At 42.3% G+C, this 12,392-nt stretch overlaps 1 protein-coding gene across 1 annotated transcript in view; it reads left to right on the top strand.

Moving 5' to 3' along the window:
- The window catches only part of CIB4 (calcium and integrin binding family member 4), a 59,620-nt gene that overhangs the window by 34,313 nt on the left and 12,915 nt on the right, over nt 1-12,392 (top strand). The window contains exon 4 of the mRNA XM_015111896.3: nt 11,046-11,187. Coding sequence (XP_014967382.1) covers nt 11,046-11,187 — 142 coding nt within the window. The remainder of the gene's footprint in view (nt 1-11,045; nt 11,188-12,392) is intronic.

The raw sequence follows: 12,392 nt of genomic DNA on the forward strand, positions 1-12,392 counted from the left end.
AAGGACTTGAAGTTCAGATGATGAGCTTTGTGTCTTCATCACCAGTGGAAGAAGCCACATCATTCGCCCTCCCCCACGCCTCTCCCCTGCCCTTGGCCTGTTCTCTGAGTAACTGTGGGCTGGCAGGGTCACGGACTCATGGCGATGCCTCAAACCCCGCCTGCATGGTAGGTGGGAGTGTGATTTTGAGACATTTTCTCAGGAAACAGTTAATTAAATGCTCGATGGAGTCAAAAGTAGCACTGTAGTTGAGCATTTGAATTCAGAATTTGAGTCCTGACCTTCGTTTGGCTAGTTGCTTTCCTTCTTTGGGCTTGTTTCCTCTCTTTGTAAAATGAAGTGATAATATCAACCCTGCATTTGTAAAATAAAGTGATAATATCGACCCTGCCACTTGCCCGCAAGGGCGTCACAGCCTGCACACAGTAGGTGCTCACTCTTGTTGAACTGACTGAATGACGCTGACCCAACACTGCCACCTTCTGGTAGAGCTACTCTAGTGCTGAAGGGCGAATCCTGGTTCAGACCCAGAACTAGGAATTCTTCCTAGGCAATGGGATAAAAGAAGAAGAGCCTTCCCTGAAAGGGCGTCCATTCCCCTGTTCGCAGGTGAGTCCAACAAGTTCATCTACCTGTGGCATCCAAGCCACTGCGGGTGGTGATAAGCTCTTCCATTTCTTCCAGGCAGCCACTTGCAGGAAGCCCAGGAGCACAGGGTGGAATGGGTTCCACCATCCACCAGCTGATAGACACTTTCCCCCAGTGACCCACTGCCAACAAGGGGTGAAGGACATTTTTTTTTTCATTTGAACAAACGTTAAAAACCTTTCTTTTTAAAAAAAAAAAAATACAAGCATTTGATGCTATTAATTTCCATGTATACACTGCTTTCACTGAATACCACAAATTTTCGTATGTTGTGTTTTCATTTTCACTTAGTTCAAAATAATTTCTAATTATTCATGATTTCTTTGACTTTGAGGATTTCAGGAATCTTTTTATTATTGATTTCTAATTTAATTTTGTTATGTTCAGATAACATTTTCTGTATGCTTTAAATCCTCTTAAATTCATTGAGGTTGGTTTTATAACCCTGAATATGTCTGCCGTGATAAATATTCCAAATACACTTGGAAAAAATGTGTATTCTGCTGTGTGAGGTGGCGTGTTCTGTAAAATATCAATTGGGTCCAGTTGATTGGTAGTCTTTTTAAGTCTTTCATATCCTTAATGATTTTTAGAAGTCCTGCTTGTTCTATCAATCATTGGATGTTGAAATCTCCAACTATAATTGTGAATTTGTCGTTTTGAAAAGGATTTAAAATGAGGGGAAAAAAACCCTTTATGTTTACTCACCTACTTATGATTTCTAATGTTCTTCATTCCTTTGTGCAGATACAGGTTTCCTTCTGGAATTTTCCTTCCGTCAGAAGGCCTTCCTTTTATGTTTTTTGTAGCTCTGGTCTACTGCTGATGCATTCACACAGCTTTTGTTTGGGGGAAAAAAGAGTATTTTGCCTTCAGATTGGAAAGGTATTTTTGCTGGGTATAGAAGAGTAGAATAAGAGCCTTTTTTCTTTCTCTCAGAGAGTTAAAGATATCGCTCCATTGTCTTCTGGCTTGCTTAGTTTCTGACAAGAGACCTACTGTCATTTTTATCTTTGTTCCCCTCTATGTATGTGTTTCCTGCCTCTGGAGAAAGATTTTTCTTCTATTTATTTATTTTTTTGAAACAGGGTCTTGCTCTGTCACCCAGGCTGGAGTGCAGTGGCATGATCATAGCTCACTACAGCTTTGTTTTCCTGAGCTCAAGCAATCTTCTTGCCTCAGCCTCCCAGGTGGCTGCGATTGCAGACGTGCACCACGATGCCCAGGTAATTTTTTTATTTTTAGTAGATACAGGGCCTTGCTGTGCTGCCCAGACTGGTCTCGAACTGCTGGGCTCAAGTGATCCTCCTGCCTCTGCCTCCCAGAGTTTTGGGATTCCAGGCATGAACCACCATGCCCAGCTCTGATTTATCTTCTTATTACTGCTTTTTAGCAGTTTGATTAAGCTGTGCATTGATGTAGTTTTCTTCATATTTCTTTTTTCAGGTATGATCTTGCTCTGTTGCCTAGGCTGGAGTGCAGTGGTGAAATCTTGGCTCATTGTAATCTCTGCCTCCTGGGCTCAAGTGATCCTCCCACCTCAGTCTCCTGAGTAGCTATGACTACAGGGGCACACCACCACACCTGGCTAATTTTTGTATTTTTTTTTTTTAAATACAGTTGGGGTTTTTGCCATGTTGCCCAGGCTGGTCTCGAACTCCTGGGCTCAAGTGATCTGCCTGCCTCGGCCTCTGAAAGTGCTGGGGTTGGCCGGGCGCGGTGGCTCAAGCCTGTAATCCCAGCACTTTGGGAGGCCGAGACGGGCGGATCACGACGTCAGGAGATCGAGACCATCCTGGCTAACAGGGTGAAACCCCGTCTCTACTAAAAAATACAAAAAGCTAGCCGGGCGAGGTGGCGGGCGCCTGTAGTCCCAGCTACTCGGGAGGCTGAGGCAGGAGAATGGCGTGAACCCGGGAGGCGGAGCTTGCAGTGAGCTGAGATCCCGCCACTGCACTCCAGCCTGGGCGACAGAGCGAGACTCCGTCTCAAAAAAAAAAAAAAAAAAAAAAAAAAGAAAGTGCTGGGGTTACAGGCATAAGCATGGGTCTGTTTTCATTAGCTGATTTTTCTGCTGGCTGTGGGTCTTATTTTCCTTCTTTTTTTGCATGACTGATAATTTTTTATTGGATGCTAAACACTGTAAATTTTGTATGGTTAGGTGTTTAATTTTGTTGTATTCATTTAAATGTTACTGAGTTTTGTTCTTGGATGCTGTTTTGTTACTGAAATCTTTGATCCTTTCAAGTCCAGCTTTTAAGGTTTAGTAAGACAAGTACTGTGTACCTTTCACCCTGTATTCACATCAGGAAAAGCTGGGTGAAAGGTGGACAGGACCTGTATACCTATTATATTTTTATATAGATATTTTTATACCTATTATATTTTTCAAAACTAAGAAATAAAACTTAATGCTTGTGTTGTATTAATGCAATACAAACTTTGCTTGGCTTTCACTAGTTTTCCACTCATGTTTTTTGATCTGTGTCAGGATCCCCTCCAGGGTCCCACCTTGCATTGAGTCATCGTGTGTCTTTCGCTCCTCTGATCTGTGATAGTTTCTCAGTCTCGCTTTTCCATGATTTTTTGGAGAGCACAGACCAGGTGTTTTTGCAGAACGTCTTTAAACTTAGGTCTGTCAGATGTTTTCTCATGATTAGACAGAAGTAATGGATTTGTGCAAATTCCACAGAAGTGAACCCCCCACCCCACTCCACTTTTTAGAGGCAGGGTCTTGCTCTCTTGCCCATGCTGCAGTGGAGCGATCATAGCTCACTGCAGCCTTGGACTTCTGGTCTCAAGTGATCCTCCTGCTTTAGTCTTCCAAGTAGTTAGGACTACGGACACATAACACACCAGCTTATTTTAATCTTTTTAGAGATGGGGTCTCACTATGTTGCCTAGGCTGATCTCGAATGCCTGGCCTCAAGGGAGCCTCCGGCTGCAGCCACTCAAGCTCGGGATTACAGGCGTGAGCCACTGCACCTGGCCTGAACCGCCCTTCTCATTGCATCATACCAGGGGATACCTGACATCAACATTACCTATTACTGGTGATATTAACCTTGATCATTTGGTGAAGGTAGTATTTCCAAGTTTCTCCACTGTAAAGTTATTTGGTAGACAGAGCTAGAAAATATAGGTATGTATACTAACTCATGTATACTACACATCAATATTTATTTTGTATCTATCCATCTGTACATATAATAAAATGCCCATTAGTTCATATTGATGTCTCTGACTAATCCAGTACCATATCTAACCTTCCCTCTTGCTTCTTTATAAGTTATTTTATCTTACTTATAACTTATTTTTTATTTATTTATGTATTTGTTCAATCATAGTATACTTGTAGTAAGAATTGCTAATCCATAACCCTGTAAGAATCAAATTGACTCCCTAGAATACAGTGTTTATTTATATTATTTTGGTCTTTAGCCTACGTACCTGGTCAAACACCACTTTCCAAAGTTACTTGGTCACTTCCTCTTCTTCCCCTCCTTTCAGGGAGGTTTTGTCATGCATTCATAATACAGTTGGTTTTATTTGCCATGACCTGCATTCCATCCTGGGTTCTCTACCATCCCATATTGTCTTTGATTTGCATCTAGCAAAGTTCACTCTGTGGTGTACGGTTCTATGGGTTTCCAGAAATGCATAAAGGCATGGCTTCTATCTGTACCATAGCACCCTAGAGAACAGTTCCATGACCCCCAAAATTTCCGTTGTAGTCAACTCATTCCCCCTCCCACAACCACTGACAACTACGATCTGTTTTCCGACCCTATGGTTTTACATTTTCTGGGATGGACTCATACAATATGTAGCCCTTTGGGTCTGACTTCTTTTATTTAGCAAAATACATTGAAGAATCATCCATGTTGTTGCATGAATCAATGGTTCTTCGTTTTTATTGCTGAGTCGTATTCCATTGCATGAACGTACCACGGTTTGTTTATCCATTCACCTGTGGAAGTACCTAGTGATTATTATGGCTTGCCTTTTCATTGTCTTAATTATGTATTTTGAGCAATGTAATTTGAAAATTTTTAATATACTCCAATTTATGAGTTTTCTCTTATGGTTTGTGCTTTTGTATATTGTTAAACAGTCTTTGCCCCTAATATCATGAAGATATCCTCCTGTGATATTTACCTAATGTTTTATTTTAGTCCTACATATTAGACCTATGATCAATCTGGAATTGATTTTTGTGTATGGTGTAAGATAGGATTATAAAGATTCATTTTTTCCCCATATGAATGTCCACTAAACCCAACACCACTTATGGAAAAGACTGCCCCTTCCCCCACTGCATTGCCGTGTTGTCTTTGTCATAAATCAGGTAGCCATATATGTGTGGGTCTGTTTCTGGAGTCTCTATTATGGCCATTGATCTATTTGTCTATCCTTGCACAAATACCATACCACATTAATTACTAAAGCTTTAGCATAGATTTTTTTTTTTTTATAGGGTCTCACTCTATCACTCAGGCTGGAGTGCAGTGGCACAATTATGGCTCGATGCAGCCTCAATCTCCTAGGCTCATTGATCTTTGTACCTCAGCCTCCCGAGTACGTGGAACTACAGGCATGCACGACCATACCTGGCCAATTTTTAATTTTTTTTGGTTTCCCAGTCTGGTCTTAAACTCTGGACTGAAGGGATCCTCCCCCCTTAGCCTCCCAAAGGGCTGGGATTATAGGTGTGAGTCACCACTCCCAGCCTAGATCTTGATATCTAGTGGTATAAGTCCTTCAGCTTTATTGTTCTTTAGGATTAACTTGGCTGTTCTTCACCCTTGCATTTCCATGTAAACTTTAGAATTGGCTTGTCAAGGCCTGCAAAATGGACCGGCTGGAAAACTTTAACTAGAATTGCATTAACTTTATGGATCAATTTGGAAAGAATCAACATTAATAATATTGAGCCTTCTAACTTATAAGTATATCTGAGGGGAGTTTTAAAAGGCACTAAAATACAAAATGTTTTGTTATACCCTTCTCCCAGGACTTGGGCTCTGCTCACCTAACCTTACACAGCCATGAGGGACTTTTTGGGCAGTGCTTTCTCAGTGAGAGGGTGCTTCAGGTAAACTGAGGCTTCCACTCAAGACTGAGGAAGAGCTGACGTCTTCTGTACCACTCTAACAGACACCTTCATCTACCGCTTTGACAAGTGCTTTACATCTGTGTAAAATGTTTAAAATATAAACATTAATCATGTAATTTTATTTGTTTATTTATTTGTTTGTTTATTTATTTATTTTTGAGTCAGAGTCTTGCTCTGTCACCCAGGCTGGAGCGCAGTGGCATGATCTCGGCTCATTGCAACCTCTGCCTCCCGGGTTCAAACAATTCTGCTGCCTCAGCCTCCGAGTAACTGGGTTTACAGGCGCCCGCCACCACGCCCGGCTAATTTTTGTATTTTGTAGTAGAGACGGGTTTCGCCACATTGGTCAGGCTGGTCTTGAATGCCTGACCTCAGGTGATCTGCCTGCCTTGGCTTCTCAAAGTGCTGGGATTACAGGAGTGATCCACCATGCCCAGCAGCCACTGCGCCCAGTCAATAAACATTAATCATATCTTTTTCTTTTTTTTTTTTGAGACAGAGCCTCACTCTGTCGCCAGGCCGGAGTGCAGTGGTGCGATCTTAGTTCACTGCAACCTCTGACTCCTGGGTTCAAGTGATTCTCCTGCTTCAGCCTCCTGAGTAGCTGGGACTACAGGTGCACGCCACCATGCCCAGCTAATTTTTGTATTTTTAGTAGAGACAGGATTTCACCATGTTGGCCATGATGGTCTTGATCTCCTGACGTGGTGATCCGCCCACCTCTGCCTTCCAAAGTGCTGGGATTACAGGTGTGAGTCTCCGCACCCAGCCAATCATATTATTTTAATAAGAGTGGGGAGCAGATACAATGCACAAAATAAAGTATGATTAGAAAATAAAAACGCTAAATGAAGTCTAAATAAAAAAAGAAAACAGAAACACTAGTAATAAAGAAATTTAAAGATGAGAAATTTTACATAAATTAATACTGTTTGATTTTTTTAATGAGCTTTTGAAAGTCCAAGTGCATCAATGACATCATCATTGAGTCACTAGTGTATTTTTGTGTGAATTTTTTCCAGCAACTGTAAAAAGCTTTTTTTGACTAGGCGCTAGTTGGAGAAATGGTGAGGAGATATTTTTAAGCTAGGTCCAAATATTTTTCCTCTGACTTTCATCTTCAAATCAAATCTCTTGTTCAATAACTTTAAGAAGATCTTTAAAAAAAGAAAAAATTTAGTTTTTTTGGCAGGGACTGCAATCTTTTTATTGTTGATAAACTGTAGTTTCTATTTCCAAAAAACCTCCCAGCATTTGGGGTTTATTTTCATCTACTTTAGTTTAATCACGCATAGATGGAGATCACACACGAGTTACCTGTATAAATTGCTATACTGACATGTTTGTATTCCCTTTGTTCAAAACGCCCTCAAACCAGGGTACATGTTATTCTTGAAATGGAAGTATTGCTTTGTCAACTGTCACTTCCTTCCTCCTCTGGAGGATTGAAGACTTCTGAATAAGTGTGAAATTTCATACAGATGATAACTCTCTGGATAGGTCCCCAAATTTATTGGTTCAGATTTCAAATTGTTAAAGTTATAGCATCAAAAATCTGGAATCCAGTAAACTGGACCTGTGATCTCTAATGAGGCTTGCTCTTCTAGCTTCTGCTTCTTGGCTCTTCTGTCTGCCTGGGGCTGGACTGAACCAGATCCGAGGACACTGGCTGAGCTGGCCTTTAGCTCAGGATGGAGAGCAGGGAGGGACATGCGGCTGCACCACCATTGCCCTTAGCAACTCTCCTGCAGCACTATCGGTGCCCCTTTGACTGGAGCTGCTCTGTCGCAGGGGTGCTCATAACCTGGGCTGTCCCTTGAGACAAGGACCCTGGCGGAGAAGGGAGCTGCACCTTGTTGGAACAGAGACAGCCCTGGGACACTCTCCTGGCAGGTGCCTGCCAGGCCTCAAAGCAAACTATACTAGCCACTCCTGGGTCCCCAGGACCCAAACGCAGCTCTGGTGAGCTCGGCCCTAGCCCTGTGGCCTGACATCTGCCCTGCCATCCTCCCAGGGACAGTGTCCCCTCCTCCATACTCGGATTCCTCCCTGTTTCCCAAGCCCAGTGGCTCCGTGTCAGCTCAGTCTTCTTTGACCTTCTCCCTTCTGCAGCCTTTGGTCCCGTGGCCCCCTCCTGTGCCTCTCACTTTCATAGTGACAGAGTCATAGAGTCATTTTTAGCTGGCCACTGAGTTCTCCTAGGCTGTGAACCATTTCTTTAACTTCAATCCAGATTCTGTTTTTGCACTTTTTTTGTTTGTTTGTTTGTTTCAGATGGAGTCTCCCTCTGTCACCCAGGCTGGAGTGCAGTGGCATGATCTCAGCTCACTGCAACCTCTGCCTCCCGGGTTCAAGCAATGTTCCTGCCTCAGCCTCCCAAGTAGCTGGGACTGCAGGCACGTGCCATCACACCCTACTAATTTTTGTATTTTTAGTAGAGATGAGGTTTTGTCATGTTGGCCAGGCTGGTCTCGAACTCCTGGCCTCAGGTGATCTGTTGGTCTTGGCCTTCCAAAGTGTTGGTATTACGGGTGTGAGCCACCACGCCCAGCCAAAAAATGCTTTATATTAAAGTAAGAATTTTAGAGGGATCCATTTCCAAGGTTTTCTATATTTTAATGGCCGCTGCTTGGCCTTTGATGTTTTTTGACACCAGGCACCTTAGTGGAAATAAGGCAGGACAGGTTCAGGAGTCCTGGGTCTCAGGCCGGCTCTCCCACTTGCTGCTGAGTCCTTCCCCTTCCCCAGGCCTCATTTCCACATCTGTGAGATAAGCAGGTTAGCCTAGATCACAAATCCCCAGCAATTATGTTAAAAAATGAGAAACATGTAGTCATCATACGTATATATTCATTTATAAACTGTATACATTTACTACTATACTAAGCTGATGCAATATCAAAATAAAAAAATTAAGGACAAGCTAAAAACTACATAAAATATTTAACAAACAATTCTCCCTTTAATAGGTATAGTAAGATTTCTTCCTTGCACTATGCTATTGTTTGCATATAACTAATAATATTGTAAGAGAAAGCAATGTGGTTGGATATACTTAATTATTCTTTGAAATCTTGCTTTAAGATTGAGCTAGAGCCATTCAGAGGTCTGGTTCTGTTCAGGTTTTTTTTTTTTTTTTTTTAAATAGCTGTCGTAACTGATCCAAAGAGAGGAAATGTATCATGGGCTGTATGTCTTAAATCACGGCATTGATTTTCAACCCCATTCACCAATTAAAAGCTTTTGATTGAAATTAAGCTAGTAACTGTCTGTCTTCCCTTATGTCATCAGTCAGTGGCTCTTACACTAAGTGGAAAGTATTACATTTTTATATTTTTAACAAATGGATTCAAAATCCACTGACATTCTTTATTTGGACAATTTCCAAACAGGTCAGAAGAGTCTGTTTCTGTATTTTCAGGTATGTAATGTAAGCATTTCTATAGGTGATACACATGTTTTTAACCACAAAAATCCCATTTTAAAAATATTCTCTTCAAAGCATGAGTTTCTTTAGAAAAGCAATAACACTAAAATGAGTCACCTTTACCTTGAAAAGTCAAATGAAATTGAGTTCATTTTCTGGTGGATATTTGCTAGGTAGCATACTGCCAACAGTTACTTGTCACCATGGAAAGGTCAGCAAATTTGGAACACTTGTCTTTTTGTGCCAGGAAAACATATAACTCATCTTTAAGTTTGATAGTGCTTTTAAGAACTCTTCCAAGAGCTAAGCAGCAAACCTCCATGTGGTTCAGAAGATTTTCATAAGATTTTCATACTCACTTTCCTTCTGATTACAAATCATTGTATAAGTTTTACTTTTTTTTTTTTTTTTTTTAAGATGGGAGTTTCGCTCTTTTTGCCCAGGCTGGAGTGGAATGACGCAATCTGGGCTCACTGCAGCCCCTGCCTTCCTGGTTCAAGCGATTCTCCTGCCTCAGCCTCCTGAGTAGCTGGGATTATAGGCATGCGCCACCACGCGCAGCTAATTTTTTTTTTGCATTGTTAGTAGAGACAGGGTTTCACCACGTTGGCCAGGCTGGTCTCGAACTCATGACCTCAGGTGATCCACCCGCCTCGGCCTCCCAAAGTGCTGGGATTACAGGCATGAGCCACCGCGCCTGGCCCAGTTTTACTATATTTTAACTCTTTTTTTTTTTTTTTTTTTTTTTTTTTTTAAGAACCATTTCAATGCCTTCTGCTGTACTTTAGGTATTTCTGGGCTTACCTTCCTGACTGCAGTAGCCTGCAGGAAATCCTGCAGGGAAATCATTTAGCATGTGTCGCCATCCTGCACCCTCACCCCAGAACTCTTTTCCATCATGGAGCAGCCACCCCCTCCGTGAGTACCTTCACCTTTCCCCAGCAATGGTGTTTTCATTAAAGACATTCATTTACTATTCAGTCCATGTCTCTGTTTCCTTTAGTGGCTTGCAGAAATGTGGTTTTTCACATACAGAATCTAGGAAAACCATATTAGAAAATCTATACCTTTATTTAACTATTTAGCAAAGCTTTCACAGTGTGAAATTTGTTCGAATACTTATATCTCTGTATCTTCAGCAATATTTTCTCTGCATCTTCCAACGTGCTCACATGTTGTGTCATAGGTACTATTCGTGCTACCAGCAGCTACCACATCAACTGCCCTGTTTTCAGTCTCTATAAGACATGCTGTGTGTGTGTGTGTGTGTGTGTGTGTGCAGAGTCATGTGACATGGATCTAAGGAGTGTATTGGTGTCCTGGCAACCACCTCCCTCCCATCACTACCAGCAAAGACAAGGGGAGGTCCCCTGGGAAAGGAAGCTTGGTATCTCATTCCCTGGCTGGCTGTGCGCTTGGGCAGTGAGCCTGTTGGCTTGCCTTGCACCTGCCTGAACACAGGAAAAGAAAACTGATGCAGGGCTTCTAGTTATGTCTGCCTGGATACTCATGATTTCTACCCCATAGAAAAGGACTTGTATTTAGAGTAGGAAGGGTTTCAGCTCTGACATTCTCTTGTTCATTTGCGTTTTCATTATAACTATTATCTTCAATTGTGGTGTCCTTGCAGGAATCTTGTGAAGTCACATATCCATCTGCAAGAGTCATCCCCGGCATCCCATCATGCTCAGGGTCCTGGCTCAGTGAGCCACCATCTACTCTGAGATTTAGATTGTGTCTGTTGTTTTCATCTCAAACCCAGGACACAGTGTTTGTGACAGATGAGAGAGGCCCAGGGAGACACAGCCCCGAACCTGATAGACCTCCTCCCTTTTCCTCCCTCCTCACCCACAGGTCAACCCTTTCAGAGACCGTATCTGCAGGGTGTTCTCCCACAAAGGTGTGTTCTCCTTTGAAGATGTGCTGGGCATGGCATCTGTGTTCAGCGAGCAGGCCTGCCCAAGCCTGAAGATTGAGTACGCCTTTCGCATCTATGGTAGGTGCTGTGGGGGACTGAGGGGTGACGGGTGGAAGGGCCATACACAACATACCATATCTGGACTCCATCATCAGTTCATTGATGGATGGTGTTAACTGGGGTTTGCTGGGGTATCTGTGGGTATGTGTCATATTTTGCATGTACCATGGAGTGAAAAAAAAAAAAAAGATTGAGAATGACAGCGTCAATGGATAGACTCCCCTCCATGTCATCAGAGAGCAATGGAGTCATTGGCCTTGATATTTGGTGTTAGTGTGTGGTGTGTGGGCAGGCGAGAGAGAGAGAGAGAGAACCACATATGCATGTAAAGGATTTATGCTTATTTGGCAGAAGGAGCATTGGATAGGAAATTAAGGAAATTTGAACAATCTTGGACAAATCATTTCACCTTTCTGGGGCTCAGTTTTCTCATCTGTAAAATGAAGGGATAGAGAGAGATAATCTCTGAGGTCCTTTGACATTTTTTGGTCTCTGACTGTCTCAGGTAGTCAAAAGACTCTGCTGAAGTTCTGCTTTTCACCAGGCAAATGTCCGCTTAGCACAGCGGGGATGCAAGGGAATTCTCAAAAGGAATCAAAAGGAAAGAAAGAAGTCTTAAGATGCTTTCAAACAAACCAGGTGCAAGTCTTTAGTGCATCCTGATAACTCTTTGGCCCCAAAGGACTTGCACATTTAGACTTGTTCATTTGCATCTCACGTTCCTTCCTTTCCTGCCAGTTCCTCCCCAGTCTCCACATGGTGGACTCCATCTCATTTCTGCCTCACTCAAGTGGGATGTGGTTAGAAGACAGTAGAAGAGCTTTAAGCCAGATGGACTTACGAGGCCTCAGTTTTTTCATCTGTAAAAAGGACTTAATATTTTTGTATCCCGTACGTCCTCAGGTTCAGCATTCAGTAAGCACACGTGAAATCACAGAGTTCCCTCCTGAGAATGGCTGAGTAAACTCCTATCATATGGTCACTCCTGCAGATAGCAACTATAAAACTCTAAACTAAATACAAAAATCAACTAGCTGATGATATTGGAAAGCTATCGAAAGCGAGATGTGTTCTAGAGAGAGCTGATGCCTGGAAGAAGGAAACGGTAGAAGATGGGTTTTCCTTCACCCACCTTTTTTATTTTTAACTTTTCTGTCCTGAAAGTAGGCTTCAGTGAGTGGAAACACTGGACTCATGCAGGCTGATGGAAACACTGGACTCTT

The sequence above is a fragment of the Macaca mulatta genome, chromosome 13 (genome assembly GCF_049350105.2).
Source record: "Macaca mulatta isolate MMU2019108-1 chromosome 13, T2T-MMU8v2.0, whole genome shotgun sequence".
Lineage (NCBI taxonomy): Eukaryota > Metazoa > Chordata > Mammalia > Primates > Cercopithecidae > Macaca > Macaca mulatta.